Source organism: Pelmatolapia mariae, linkage group LG17, assembly GCF_036321145.2.
Source record: "Pelmatolapia mariae isolate MD_Pm_ZW linkage group LG17, Pm_UMD_F_2, whole genome shotgun sequence".
Lineage (NCBI taxonomy): Eukaryota > Metazoa > Chordata > Actinopteri > Cichliformes > Cichlidae > Pelmatolapia > Pelmatolapia mariae.
In genome coordinates, this window is record NC_086242.1 from 24,586,893 (window position 1) to 24,602,146 (window position 15,254).

Below are 15,254 nucleotides of genomic sequence, written 5' to 3' on the forward strand. Positions count from 1 at the left end.
TATGAAATATTTTGGGCGCAGTGTATTTTTTACATACAGGTATAACAGAATAGCTTTAGTGTTGTTGTTTATTTAAACTTGAGTATGAACTTATACAAAATGCAGCAAGATATTAAAAAACAGTTTTATTGATTAAAAAACACACTATATCGGATTCATATCGGTATCGGCAGATATCCAAATTTATGATATCGGTATCGGACATAAAAAAGTGGTATCGTGCCATCTCTAGCAGAGACACATGGAAACATGGCACAAACGACAACAGACAACATGACAAAGAATGAACAGAAACACACAGACTAAATACACACAAGTGTGATTAGAGGAAATGAAAACACATGGGAAACAGCTGACACTAATTTGACATATTCGTCCATATCTATCTGATCTTCTACATTTGTACTACATTTGTACTCCCCCACTCATACACTTCGCTCTTCTTCAGCTTCCCTTCTGTCTGTTCCACATGCTTGCCTAACTACCATGGGACTCAGAGCCTTTAGTTGTTCTCCCCCAAGACTTTGGATATACTTCCACCAGATCTCCGGACCACAAACTCTTTCACCACTTTTAAGTCACTACTCAAAACCCATCTATTCAGAATTGCATACACCTGATTCTGTATTAGTCCATTTTAACTTGCTCAGTTTTTATACTGTCATGCTTGCTTTTTTCTTCTTTAACTTATGTCTAAATTTTATTTGCAATGTTTCAATATATTGAATTGTTGCTATTGTTCTTGTGCTATTGTAAGGTAACCTTAAGGTGTTATAAAACGTATTATTATTATTATTATTGTAGTATTTCTCTGCAAATAGAATACAAATGATAGGAAAATTCAATCATTTCCAGACAGCAAGCATGTGTGTCAGGCACGAATGTGTATTCAAAATTGAAGTGAGACTGATTTACGCCTCTATGCTCTAATGTGAACAGCAAGTTTTTGCATTATACCTCGATGGAAATCCATGCTTCTGTACAGCCTCAAGGAAGAACGTCAGTGCTGTAGAAGCCTTGTTGTTGTTAGCTGCTTTCAAGTACAAGATCTGAAAATAAAGAGACATTATGGAAGTACTAGTACTAGCATCACATTTTCTGCTATTTTAGTGAAGAATGCAAACCTTCCTTGAGAAGCCATCAACACCACCAAACATCACAAGTCCATATCTGTAAAGAGACAAAGACACAACCCCTAAGACTTCAGCCACTGAGTATAATTAATTAATTGCATTTTTCACCAATAATCAAATATGAAACATTACAAGTTAGGACTTGTCAAATTTGAAAGTGGATCACACATTTCTAAAAGCATGCAAAGGCTGCTAACTTGGCGGTAAAGTAATGGCATAAGGTAAAATACAGTGTTTGCATATGCATGAATGAGTTAAATAGTAATGGGCCCAAATGTGCCCTATGACTATTGAGTTATGTTAAACTTACCTAATTAACTTATGGTTGGTGTCAATGTGGAGCAGTGACAGAGGACATACAGTGACACTGTATGTCCTTCTGACAACACATCCAAGATTTGCCATCCTTTCAAGGATTCCAGCACTGTCAACACGACACATGGAATCCCATACTCTGTTCCACTGCACCCTGTGGCCCAGTGCCCTGAGGCGTCCTTTAACCATTCTGTAGCCTAAAAAGACATTCCACAGTGAAACAATTACAACAGCACAATGGAAGGCACTTATAGTACAGTAAACTAACAAACTACTAACTAATCATGACATTCAGCTAGTGTTATTCATGTAAATATGAAAGGTTGCTAGCAAGAAAAATAAAACAGAATCTTATTACAAGCATTATTTTTCACATGAATAACTAACCCAGATATTTCGATTCCTGTTTTATGGCTGCAATTAAGTTGTCAAGTTCATCATCTGATAGTGAGCTGTAGGTTGCCGTTATTGAGAGGCCCCACTCTTCCATTCTTCGTCGGACTGTTTTCTGCGATATGCCCAAAAGCTTGGAGATGCAAGGAACGGAGAGGTCCATCTTTATTAGATCTTTGAGGTGGTCTTTGGAAACACAGAGCTTTGCCCTCCCCCGTTCACCAGCTGAGCTGTCAACAACAATGGCAGACCTTCTTGTATCCATATTGGAATGGATGAGGCAGATGAGGTGGTGAAGAGCTTCAACTATCTAAAAAATGGTTGCATTAAAATATTTAGTTGGATGAAATCCTAGAATTCAGTTTTACCATCTTAGTAACATTATTCTTATCCCTAATCTTTATATTGAAACACAGAACAAAATTTCATCTTGGATTTAACAAAGCAATGGATGACAGGTGTATTTGTATAGCATAATTACTACACTGTAAAATTAACATTATAAGATACATAAGAATGGCATATATTGAAACGATTTTTAAAGGTAACCAAAACTAAATCAAATAAACCTACCAGTGATGGAACATTAATATGAGCAGAAAGAGAACAGACTAGAGTTGATGCGTTCACGCAGAGGAACTCAATATGATCAAGGTCCAAGGGCTGCTGTTGGTAGGACTGCACCAGCCTATTTTGAAGGTTTTGGAAAACATGTCTTCCTAAAGCCACCTGAAAGAAGAAAATTTATGGAATTACTGATATCATATGAAGTGCATTGAAGGAACAATGAAATTTCAAGCTGCGTAAAACTCAATAAAACAAAATAATATTCTCATGAAAATCTTTTTATTTTGATAAACTTTGTAATACAGTAAAGAAACTGAATTGCATTAAAAAATTATTTTTAAATATGTGCTATCCTGTGCCACCTTGCTGTATTCAAAAAATTCAAACAACATTACTTTAATAATGAAAAAAATGAACCCACCAAAGAGTCACAGGGACATCCCAGGTTCTCTGTTCTGGAGGGAGATAGACCAAGGTCCACTTGATTTACAGTCACCTGCTAAGTAAAACAATCAGACAATTTTCAAAGATTTACATGTTTCTCTATGGATGTATCATACACTCTCCTATTTAAGAAGGGTTCTCTCTGAAGTACCCTGTGGACGTTCCCATGATGACACAGATGACCCACAAATTTAGTATAGCACACTTCAAAACACATAACCCGATGAAGAAAGACTTTAAAAGTCCCTAAACACATTTGACATCTGTTAGGGTTGAAAATTTATTTACAAGTTTACAAAATTATTAAATAAGGCTGCTTCATTATTTTTTTAAGATGTACACAATGCAAATGTGCTCATAAGCATATTGGCATTCCATGTTTGAAGGTTGAGAGCGTCATTCAGCGCTGTATTTGAAATATTGCAGGGACACATAGAGTGCAGAGGGGTTTTTTGCAGCATGCTTACAAACACACGATAATGGTTAGATTAGTCTCTGGGTTAGGGAGTCTGAACTGGGCCTTAGAATCAGCATCTGTTTTTATTGTCACAGTATATAAGCTGTAAAGCCCGTTTCAGCATTATCCTTTTTGGGAAGCTGGTTCACACAAAAGGCTGGCACTATAAACTTGTAATTTCAAATGCTGAAGCAAATTCAATCTTTTTAAATCTTTTTCTCCTGAATTCCTTCTTAAATTTTTAAACACGACACATCCAGCAAAGCAAATATCAACAGACATTAGCTTACTGACACCAGACAGACACTGCACTACAGTTACTAAGAAGCATTCTTGGTCAATCTGGTACTGTATAACAGAGTACTTCTTAATGTCACTGCCTATAAACTGTCATAAATCCCAAAACGCTCACTGAAGCTAGGTCCCCTAACTTTCAGTAGCTGCTGAAAGTGGTAGTATACTGTAATTACTGTAGTATTACTCTAACACAAACTCGGGGGTGACCTGGGACCAGTGCTAAGGTCAAGTCAGAGCATTTCAGTTCCAATTATTACCAAAACGACATCTCATTGGGATTAAACTTAAATCCAAACACATAATTCTCCACGATGCTGATGTTTAAACAGACAGACCGTGCCACACAGGAGACAATTTGAACACATGCAACACTAGGGCTAATGTTGAGAGCCCTTTTTAAGCTAGCTTTTGGCACCGTGAAAAATTACAGTGCAGTAACCGGACATGATATTCAAAAATATATGTCTGGACAATTAGCTTGTTCCAGTAAACCATAAATTAAAGCTTACCTGCGCCGCAGAAACGCCACCGCTATCCTCCACCTTCAAACTGTGTGTTACCCTTCCGTAAAGCACCCCCCCCCCCCCCCCCCCGGCAGCCACACCCATCTGTTCTGTGATTGGATTGTTTAATTTGTGATTGACATGACATTGACCAATCAGCTTAAAGGAAGAAAAATAGGGTCAAAATTCGTACTTGTAACTTGCATGGGGTTTTTTGGCTAAGTCCACACACAAATCTTTTTTACGCACGCACAAATCTTTTTTACACATACAAATCTTTTTTACGCACCCACAAATCTTTTTTACGCACGCACAAATCTTTTTTACACGCACAAATCTTTTTTACACATACAAATTTTTTTTACGCATGCACAAATCTTTTTTACACATACAAATCTTTTTACACACACACAAATTTTTTTTACACATACAAATCCTGATTTACAAGTACAAAACCGATTTACAAGTACAAAATATTTATGACCACATTTTGAGCCCATACCTCCCGCTGCAGCATTTTGGATCGGCTGATGGCTTTTCAGGGAGTTCAGTAGGACATCCTGATAATAACAAATTACAGTAGTCTAGAAATAATAAATCCATGAACTAGTTTTTCAGCGGCACTCTGAAACAGGATATTTCTAATACTGCACAAAGAGCAGAAAGCACTTTTACATATTTGTAACCTTAGTGCGTAAAGAATTTGTCCACTTACATGACCAAAGAGGCATCCGTTAGACAGACCTTTAACACCTACAGCATGCTCTAATAGCCAGTGTTGGGGAGTAACGGAATACATGTACCGCCGTTACGTATTTAAAATACAAAATATGAGTAACTGTATTCCGTTACAGTTACCGTTTAAAAAGGTGGTATTTAGAATACAGTTACTTTGTTGAAATAAATGGATTACACGGCGGTACTTTCCTGTTTCATGTTGTGGCGGGTCAGGACTGTTTGGGTTTTGTTTGACAGCTATGTTCTGTTGTTCCATGCCGCAGCGTTATGGTTGCCATGGTTACAGGGTGACGCTCTCTGCGTGTTTCCTGGGTGAGAGAGCGCCTTTTTGTTGTTGTTGTTGTTGTTGTTGTTGTGCTAAGCTAATAGGCAGAATGCTACAGGCATAGCTCTAAAGAATGTAGCATCATGGGCAGTGTAGTCCGTGCTGCAGGGAGAATGGACTGCCATACTCGTTATGTGTCTGTGAGCGCGAGGAGGGAGAAAAAGGCGAGTGGAAAAGTACGAGCTGTCATCGAGCAAAAACGGGAGCTGGAAGCATGTAAATATAATAACCACTGCAGCCAAGAAGAGTGCCTGACGAGCCCAGTTGTAAGTAAGCTATTAAAACTCGACTGTACGCTGTGTTCGTGTTTTCCTCCGAAACAATAAGTTCCGTTGGAGCAGCCTTTCAACGCCTCTCTCTGTCTCTCGCAAGCAAAGTTGACCCACACAACAAAGTAAAGCTATTTTTCGGCTACGAGCCCGACACGGAACCCGCCGTATTAGCCAGAGGTCCCTTTACTATGGTTTGGAGCCGCGGACCTTCAGTAACAGTAATAAATCACAGCAATAGTACATTCACGTATAGCAAAAGTTATTCCAATCCATAAAAACGGAGAGAGATGTCAGTTTACCAATTACAGGCCAATATCACTACTCCCACAGTTCTCAAAAATTTTAGAAAAGTTATTTGTTAATAGACTTGATAAATATATAGAGAAGCATAATCTCCTAAGTGATAACCAATATGGCTTTAGAGTGAAAAGGTCCACTTCGATGGCAGTGATGGAACTTGTAGAAGGGATATCTAATGCAATAGATAATAAGGAATATACTGTTGGTGTTTTTATAGACTTACAAAAGGCGTTTGATACAATTGATCATTCTATATTAATGAATAAACTAGAGAGATATGGCATAAGAGGGATAGCATATAAGTGGATGAAAAGTTACCTGGATGACAGATATCAATATGTTGAAATCAATAATGTAAAATCTAATCAATTGAAGGTAACTTGTGGTGTTCCTCAGGGCTCTGTGCTGGGCCCTAAATTATTCATATTATATATAAATGACATATGTAGTGTTTCCAAACTGTTAAAATGTGTATTGTTTGCTGATGATACCACTCTGTATTGCTCAGGTAAAAACCTAGAACAGCTTCTGACTACAGCGGAAAAGGAGTTAAATATATTAAAAAACTGGTTTGATGTAAATAAGTTATCATTAAATATAAAGAAAACAAAATTGATTATTTTTGGCACTAGACAAATGAAAAATGTATCTAAAATCAGGGTTAATGGAATTGAAATTGAAAGAGTGTATGAAAATAAATTTCTTGGAGTGATAATTGATGATAAGCTGAGCTGGAAGTCTCATATAAATCATGTGACAACAAAAATGTCAAAAACCATTGCTATTCTCTACAAAACAAAGCATGTCCTGAACAAAAAATCATTATACACACTTTATTGTTCTCTGTTGCTTCCATATATGACTTATTGTCTGGAGATATGGGGTAATGCATATAAAACAAATACTCTTCCTATTTTCAAGTTACAAAAAAGAGCTATAAGAATTATAAATCAATCAAACTATATAGAACCAACTAACATTTTGTTTATTAATCTGAATACCCTAAAATTTTATGATTTAGTCGAATATAAAATGGCACAGATAATGTATAAAGCACAAAATAACTTGCTTTGCCGCAGTATTCAGAAGCTGTTCAAAGTCAGAGAGAGTCAATATGACTTAAGGGGAACAGATGTCTTTAAAAAAAAACAAGATAAGGACAAACATAAAGCAAAGATGTGTTTCTGTTAGAGGAGTTAACCTGTGGAATAGTTATGACAGTGATTTAAAAAGGTGTAGTTCATTTTCCTTGTTTAAAAACATGTTTAAAAATAGAGTATTAGAAAAATATATTAATCAAGAATGAAAAGAGCAAAAATAATAATTCTGAAACTCTTGATTGTTTTGCTTTGATGTAGTTATCTAAGGTGGAAAGTTTTTTTGTTTGTTTGTTTGTTTTTGCTTTGCTTTGTTTTATTCTTTGCTTCGGGCCCTGTGTACAGGAGCTGCATGCAAAAGATTTTTTGTTAAAAGGGTTGGCGTAATGAGCAAATGCTTCAGCCAATACCTTTTGATTAGCCTTGTCTCATGATTTTTTGCTTTGTGGTAATCTTTATTCTGTATTCTATATTCACTGAGATATTTGAATGCTAATCAATAAAATCAAATCAAATCAAATCAATAGTACATTCACGTAGTTGTAAAAAGCATGATAATATATTAAGTAATCCAAAGTATTCAGAATACGTTACTCTCATTGAGTAACGTAACGGAATACGTTACAGAATACATTTTGGGGCATGTATTCTGTAATCTGTAATGGAATACATTTTAAAAGTAACCTTCCCAGCACTGCTAATAGCTATAATAAAATATTATGGTCAACAGTATGAGGTCTGAGGTCCAGCAGGACAAGCACAGAGATGAGTCCACTGTCAGAGGCCATAAGAAGATCATTTGTAACCTTCACTAAAGCTGTTTCTGTGATGAGCTCTGAAACCTGACTGAAACTCCTCAAATAAGCCATTCCTCTACAGATGATCATTTATAGTAGCATTTTACAGCTACAACCTTATAAAGGAAGGTTGGAGGTTGGCCTATAATTAGCCAAGACTGCTGGGTCCAGTGATGGCTTTTAAAGTAATGGTTTAACTACTGCCAGCTTGAAGACCTGTGGTACATACAGCTTAATAACTGACAGAGGCTGATCATATTTAAAATTAAAACATTAAACTTCCTTGAGCAGTCTTGTAAGAAAGGAGTCTTTAAGACATGTTGATGGTTTGGATGAAGTAGTTACTCAAGTTAACTCAGAAAGTTCAGTTAAAAAATGGTCTAAAGGAGCTTGGAAAGAAACGCATCTGAAGGTGCTGTGGCTTAGCTGGTCAAAGCACCTGTCTAGTAAACAGGAGATCCTGGGTTCAAATCCCAGCAGTACCTTTCTCTTACCATTTGAAACCACCTTCCTCTTCTTCTGTTGATGCATTTATAATCATCCAGTTAGGAAATCCTGGAAAATCTGTATGTCATCAGTTATCCAGCTCATGGTGCTCTCCAGACGCTTTTCTTTCCAAGCTCCTTAGACTACGATGACCTACATAACTGAGAACCTTCACAGACTGTCTAAACAAATATCAGTGATGTTGAAAGTAGCTGTACTTAATGAAAGTTATGAATAATTGTTTCTCTAATGGTTAAAATGGTTAAAAGTTCATGAATTCATTTCTAGTTAGCATTAAAGGAATAGTTAGCTCAACAGCGCTCTGACTTTGTATCAGCTTGGCTACAGTGCTGAAGAGAAACCTGGGGTTGTTCTTATCTTCTTCAATCGATGATGAATAGTAAGATGTTCTAGCTTTACGGAGGGCTTTTTTTATTATTATAAAGCACCAAACTATTTATCCAGTCTAAATAAAGATCTTCAAAATTAGTGAGAATCCATTTTCTCTCCACCTTATGAGTTATCTGCTTTTAGGTGCCGATTTGAGAGTTATACCAGGGAGTCAAATACTTCTGATTTCAGATTTTCTTTTTCATAGGAGCTACAGTATCCAGAGTCTTATGTAGTGAAAATGTAGTGAGATTACTAAGTGACATCTGCAGGACGCTTACTATTACTGTGACAGTGTCAGACACTGAATGTTTCAAATCAAAGTTTCAAAGTTAAATAATTGGACTGGTTCTTATACAGGGCCTTTCACTCATAGTGCTTTACACAACTCGCCTCATTCACCCAATAACTGTTTTTTATGCTCTCTCTAAGTAACTGCTTTCTATATAACATTCACACATTTCATACTCCAATGGATGAAGGAGAGCTACCTGGGGTTAATATCTTGCCCAAGGATATTTGGCATGGAAGGGGAATAAATCACCAATCTTTTGATTAATTACATTTTTCAATTTAATTCAATTTTATTTATATAGTGCCAAATCACAACAACAGTTGCCTCATAGCATATTGTAAGGTAGACCCTACAATAATACATACAGAGAAAACCCAACAATCATATGACCCTCTATGAACAAGCACTTTGGGGGAAGGAAAAACTCCCTTTTAACAGGAAGAAACCTCCTGCAGAACCAGGCTCAGGGAGGGGCGGCCATCTGCTGTGACTGGTTGGGGTGAGAGAAGGAAGACAGGATAAAAGACATGCTGTGGAAGAGTCATTTCCCTTCAGACAGCAGCATATAGTTATGATAAGTTATAGTCCCCTTTAGATTCAAAAAGGATTGTGCAACATAGCAGCCTGCATGTGATTAACAGGTTGCTATTGTCTTTGATATTGTCTCTTGTGTCCCTGAGTTTCTTCTATCACAATGGGTCACAATGAGTTTCAAAATTCCATTAATACTAACTAACTGGCCCGACTCAAAGATTTGGTACGCTTTAATGATTATGCTTGTGCTGATAAGAATTATCAGCCATGTTAAGTGGAAATGTGTTAATCTTTTAGTCCTGTGGTAAATCAACACATCAACACTTTGCCTGTTGATGTAAATAGCAGTAAATTGCCTTTTGTCAACTTTAGCAAATTTCTTTGTATGTTTTTGAAATAACCAAATTCTGCATTCTAAATGTGAAAGTCGTACAAATACGTTTGCAGCAAATAGTATGCTGACTGGCACTTAAATGGTGCTTTTCTGATGAGAATGCAAAATGCTTCTATACTTTTCACTTTCTGGTTTCTTCATTACAATTGTTTGTTTATTTGTTTTTTGTTTTAATATTCTTAGTAAATTAAATCTGGCCATGGATGTTTTTTATCACCTCCAGCTTAATGTAATCCACCTATACTTGATAATGAAAAAACACTGTAGCATTGCTGGGTCAAAGTTTGTCTGAAGCTATTTTGATCTACAGAATTCTCTGGGGTCAATGGGTGTAAAATAACAAATAACTCTCTCAGTGTTCTGGCATTTGAATGAAGTGAAAAATAAGCTTAACCTCTTACAACCAAAATAAATAACAAGAAAGAAAAGAGAACAAAACAAAACAGTTTTATTAAGTACTTTTAAGGGTGTGGAAACCCCTTAAAAGGATAAAGATCCATGTCCTTGTGCCAAAATTAGGATAGAAGTAATGTTTAAACAGCTACCCTGGTTTATTCCAAATACAAATCAAATGAACAAAGTTAGGCCAAATCTGAACTCTTTTCAAACATTTTGATTGTAATGATGAGCAAAAAACAAAATGTGAGATCTGTAGCTGCTAAAAATCCTACAATGACATTTCCTTCAGTTTAAATATTGACTGTGTAAGAAGTATGATGAAACTGACTGGTTCAGTAAACATTTCAAAATATGCTGAGCTCCTCTGATTAAAGTTCATGTTTGTCTTGTGGTCGATTCTATTTATTTATCATTTATTTCCTATCTTGTTTGTTTCTGTCTGTCTAACCCACTGACACATGTTAACCAATCCACTCTATATAACAGCCCCGTAATAGTGGCCTGCTCCAGTCTTCTCCGCTGTACCATGAGGACGTTACGAGTCCTGACACTTCTTTCAGCAGCAGTCCTGCTTTGCAGCGCTGCCCCAGGTTTGGCGCCACTAACATGCAGTGAAGGTAACGGTCCGGCAGCAGCAAATAAGGCAGTGCATCACATCAATGAGTATCACGACCATGGCTACAAATTCAGACTGCATGAAGTTCAAGGGAACAGTGTGGAACAGGTATGATAGTAGCAGTAAATGTGCACATTTGCAGTTCACATTTGAGATTTGGGAATTCTGAGTATTTCCACTTTGGCAAGAAGAGCATAGAGATAATAAAAAACAAACGGGACAAAACTTAAACAATAGAAGAGAGTTGAAAAAACAGTAGCAGTTCTATAAAAGCATGGTGAGTGACAAATCCAAGTCCACAATTCTTTTGAAATTTTTAAAAATGAATTATTATTAATGTTTATTGTAGTTTTCCATTACATCAGCTTTTCATGACAAAAAATCCTTAAAGTCTGTCATGGCGTTACTGTGGTGATATAGGAAACTGCATCAGTAAATATGAATGACAGTCTTACTCTCTGCTCTTTCCAGGTTGATGGTGGATGTAATGTAAAGTTGCAGCTGGATCTTCGGGAGACAAAATGCCACACTACCAACCCGAAACCCTTTGAGGAATGTGAAATACGTGGCGAGGCACAGCGGGTAAATGCAAAGCAGCTGTTTGCTTAATCCACCTGCCCGCACAGACTTCATGTAACATTCACCTCTGGTCAGAAGGTGGACGTGCTAATCTGGCCAAATTATGCAAAGTTACTTCAGTGATGTTATGAAATAAAACTGCATTCTCTGTGTTTCTCTAAAGGCAGTGAAGGCCAACTGCACTGTGTTGATGACTATAAAAGATGGTGATGCCAACATAACCAAATATGAATGTGACACACGACAAGGTGGGCTCTCTCTGCATCGTAGCTGTTCACCATTTCACTGAGAAGATGCTACTGTAGATACGATCAAAGCATCTACAATCATTTTTGATTGTTACTCCAAGGCTGTTGGTTTGTCTGTTCAAAAACACACTTGATGTGGCCAAAGACAGACTCACTGTAAGGACCCCTGATAGATGGTTTAACCCTTAAAGCAGTTATCAGGTATCAAAAAAAGAAAGAAAGAAAAAAAATTCCCTGTTTTTCATAATTTGTCGTTTGACTGCAGGTAAAAACAGAATTTGTAAAAGCAGTGCAATAATATCAAATATTAACACTGTGGCATTATGTTTAGTATAAAAAATGCTTATTTAGAATTTAAAGCATTTAACATGTCTCGCAAAAAGTTGGGACAAGGGTGACAAAATACTTCCAAAGTGTGTAACGCTAAAAAAATTCCAATGAAGAAACTCACGAAGAGGAGTCTTTAAGAAGTAAACATGGGGAGAAGTTCATTATCTTGTGAAAGGGAGAATATTTGAAAGAAAATGCTGAAGAGCCTCAGCGAGTGATTTTTGGAACCCTCTGAATGTACATTCACTACAATTCTTTGCGTTTGCAGTAAATACTAACTTGGAGATGGTACGCATCTGCCCTGACTGTCCCGTGCTGCTGCCTCTCAACAACTCTGAAGGTCTCAAGTCTGTTCGTGAAGCGATAACAGAATTCAACAAGAACACCAGTAACCGGCACTACTACATCTTGAAGGAAGTGGGACGGATATCATCTGGGGTACAGAGGATCCTTTTCTTCCTCCCTCTCTTTGTGAACTCATAAGATCAGTCATTGTTTAACTTTACACTTTCTTTCTTGTAGTATATAATGGCATCAGGAATGAACTACTATACTGAGTTTGCTCTTGTGGAGACACGTTGCCCAATGGGCTCTAGAATCATAATTGAGGCATGCATTCCGCTCTGTCCTGACAGAGCTGTAAGTACAACTCATACACTTCAGAAAATCCTGAGCCACATTTTGATATGCTGTGTACTAAAATTAGGATCAGTTAAGTAATTAATAAGTAAAGTGTTTCACTGTGTGTATTCAGTGAGATCATGAGTACCACTTCCCATTAAAATTATATCACAATGTTAAAGAGTAACAAGAGATTTACTGCACAGTTGTAAGAAGTGTTAAATCAAATACAAACATTACAGATCTTCCAGCATTTCTAATCCCTAAATGTCAAATACCTTTTTTATGGCTTATTCCTGTTAGTTCTCTCATTGTACATATCCTTCCTTTTTTAAAGCGTCATGCTTTCTGCCGTTCATCTTACTCCAGTGCAAATGGACTCCTGTCCACTGAGTGTGATTTCTATCCTGCAAAGGTGAGTCGAGCAGCAGTTTTGCAAGAAATGTCCTTTTTTTATGGCAACTTATTAAAAAAAGAAAAAAAAACCCTCTTGCATTTGTTGTCTTTGTTCTCAACAGAACACCACTGCCCTTGGGCCTGGTGAGAAGGAGCCTGTCTGTGGACATCATGGAAGACACCATCCACATGGTCATGGTCACCATCACCATCACCCTCATAATGGAAGTGGAGGCCCCCCTCCACATGCTCACGACCATGGTCATGGCCCTCCTCCCCATGCTGGCAAAGGAGGACGCCCTCCTCATAGTCATGGTGGCCCCCCTCCACATGCTCACGACCATGGTCATGGCCCCCCTCCACGTGATCATGAACATGGTCATAGCCCTCCTCCTCCTGGTGGCAAAGGACGACACCCTCCACATGATCATGAACATGGTCATGGCCCTCCTCCTCCTGGTGGCAAAGGACGACACCCTCCACATGATCATGAACATGGTCATGGCCCTCCTCCTGGTGGCAAGGGTAAAGGGTCATTTCATCCCCTACGGCGCTTTCATCCATGTCACGGATTCCTAGTCAATCCTGACCCAGCTCTCCACCCTATTTGCCCCTGGCCTCTTCCTCACCGCGCACACAACTAATCCAGAATTAGCTGAACATTGCCAAATAAAGAACATGGTTGCTTGTGCCAAATGTGCCAAAATATAGTGCATACAAAATAAACCATCTAGGTGTTGACTACTTGAAGCTGGAGTAAGCACTATGATTGTTATTTCTGAGATTTAGCAGACTCAGAACAGCAGTTCTGAAGTTTGGTTTGATTTGGCATCTATTTAATTACATTATGATGCTGGCAGCAGCAATGATGCACTCAGCTGTGGGCAAAGGTATCAAATGCGAATCTTTATGTACAATGGTTGGTGTATGGTTCACATTTTGTAAATTGAAGGTAAACTGATTTGAGAATAGAATATTACTAAACACAAAATAAATCCCAGCAGAAAGCACATATTTTTATTTTGGACATTTTATTATACTAAATGCGACATTGGATCAATTTTAAGATATCCAGAAATGAAGTGAGACTGGAAAAGTTGTTTATTCAAGAGTACACTGTATACAGTAAAACACAGTTAAGGGCCAAAACATAAGAAAAACAGAACAATTTTATTTCACATACAATAATACATTCTCCGTGATCACTATAACAGCTCATTAAAACAAATGTATTTAATGCAACAATAACAGTTTTGTACAAGAGCTGAAGACGTGACTTGATGATTTTAAGTCCATTTCCTTTTTCTTTTTTTTTTTGCCTGTCCCGTTTGGCTCTTTTGCCATCAGAATAATTGTCTAAAGGCAAAGAAAGATGCCCAACGGATTTACTTTACCAAATGGACCATCCCAGCCTTGCCATAATGGTATATTTGATTCACCTTTTATTGTTTATTTTATTTTATTTTCACTTTCTAAATACGGGACAAACTTGACTGGGGAAAAGAAAGGGGAGAAAGAAAGAGGGAAAGAAAAACAGCGGGGAAGAGGGACAGGGATAAAGGGCAAAAAACACAAACCAACAAAATAAGCAGACAAAAAAATATATATATCAATCACCTGGATCACCTGTTGAGAAAGAAAAAAGAGAAAACAAGCAGAAGAAGAAAAAAAGCAACATAATAAACAACATCACGATGATCTATGGGAATGTAACAGTAAAAACTAAATATTAAACATTATTGTGCAGCATGTAAGATCGACAGCGCACAGTGTGCTTTGAGGAAGGAGCCAAAAAGGGTGTCGTTTGTGTCTGTGATCACCCGTGTGTACACCTGTGAGCATGAGCGTGCTTGTATTTAAAAGGTTCCTTCATGTAATGATCTGCTAGAGGGTGTGGGGAGCCACAGCCCCGTCCTCCTGGGCATGAAGCAGGCATGGAGGAGATCAAAACTCCAGACATCCAGAGGCCCTCAGAACACAAGAGACCAAGGAAGACCAACAGGGGCAGCCGCGCCACTATCCCAGAAAGAGCTGAGGAGAGTCCCAGATGAGGGGTCACTCAGCAGCCGCAGAGCAGAAGCCAGGGGGGGTTGCAGTGAGGTGTCCATGAGCTCCGCCAGCAGCCAGCTATACCAGAGTGACCGAGCCCCAGGCCGAGAGGCCGAGGGCACCCCACCCCCGATGTGGCCCGAGCGAGCCCCAGGCTCCAGGCCCCGACAAGCAGCCACCAAGGAGTGAGCAGGTGGGTACCCGGACGCCCGTCCCTAGAGAGGTGGCGTCTGATACCCAACCTGACATATAGACACAGACATACAGGCACACACAGAT

The 15,254-nt window shown here is 38.2% G+C and overlaps 1 protein-coding gene and 1 non-coding gene across 2 annotated transcripts; both read left to right on the forward strand.

The window, feature by feature from the left end:
- The first annotated feature begins 5,267 nt into the window (after positions 1-5,267).
- On the forward strand, positions 5,268-13,843 carry LOC134615769 (antihemorrhagic factor cHLP-B-like). The gene is made up of 8 exons (XM_063460407.2): positions 5,268-5,438; positions 10,623-10,860; positions 11,224-11,334; positions 11,495-11,579; positions 12,178-12,347; positions 12,432-12,548; positions 12,868-12,945; positions 13,049-13,843. The coding sequence occupies exons 2-8, from the start codon at positions 10,663-10,665 to the stop codon at positions 13,568-13,570; spliced, it is 1,281 nt and encodes a 426-aa protein (XP_063316477.1). The 5' UTR covers positions 5,268-5,438; positions 10,623-10,662; the 3' UTR covers positions 13,571-13,843.
- On the forward strand, positions 8,050-8,123 carry trnat-agu (transfer RNA threonine (anticodon AGU)). Its single transcript has one exon. It is a non-coding gene; the product is annotated as a tRNA-Thr (tRNA).
- Positions 13,844-15,254: the final 1,411 nt, after the last annotated feature.

What these genes read in the sequence shown, in the direction of transcription:
- LOC134615769 (XM_063460407.2), top strand. Translation starts at nt 10,663, where the DNA reads ATGAGGACGTTACGAGTCCTGACACTTCTTTCAGCAGCAGTCCTGCTT. An exon ending in TGAATGTGACACACGACAAG is followed by an intron (nt 11,580 to 12,177) that starts GTGGGCTCTCTC and finishes TTGCGTTTGCAG; the next exon opens with TAAATACTAACTTGGAGATG. An exon ending in GTGATTTCTATCCTGCAAAG is followed by an intron (nt 12,946 to 13,048) that starts GTGAGTCGAGCA and finishes TGTTCTCAACAG; the next exon opens with AACACCACTGCCCTTGGGCC.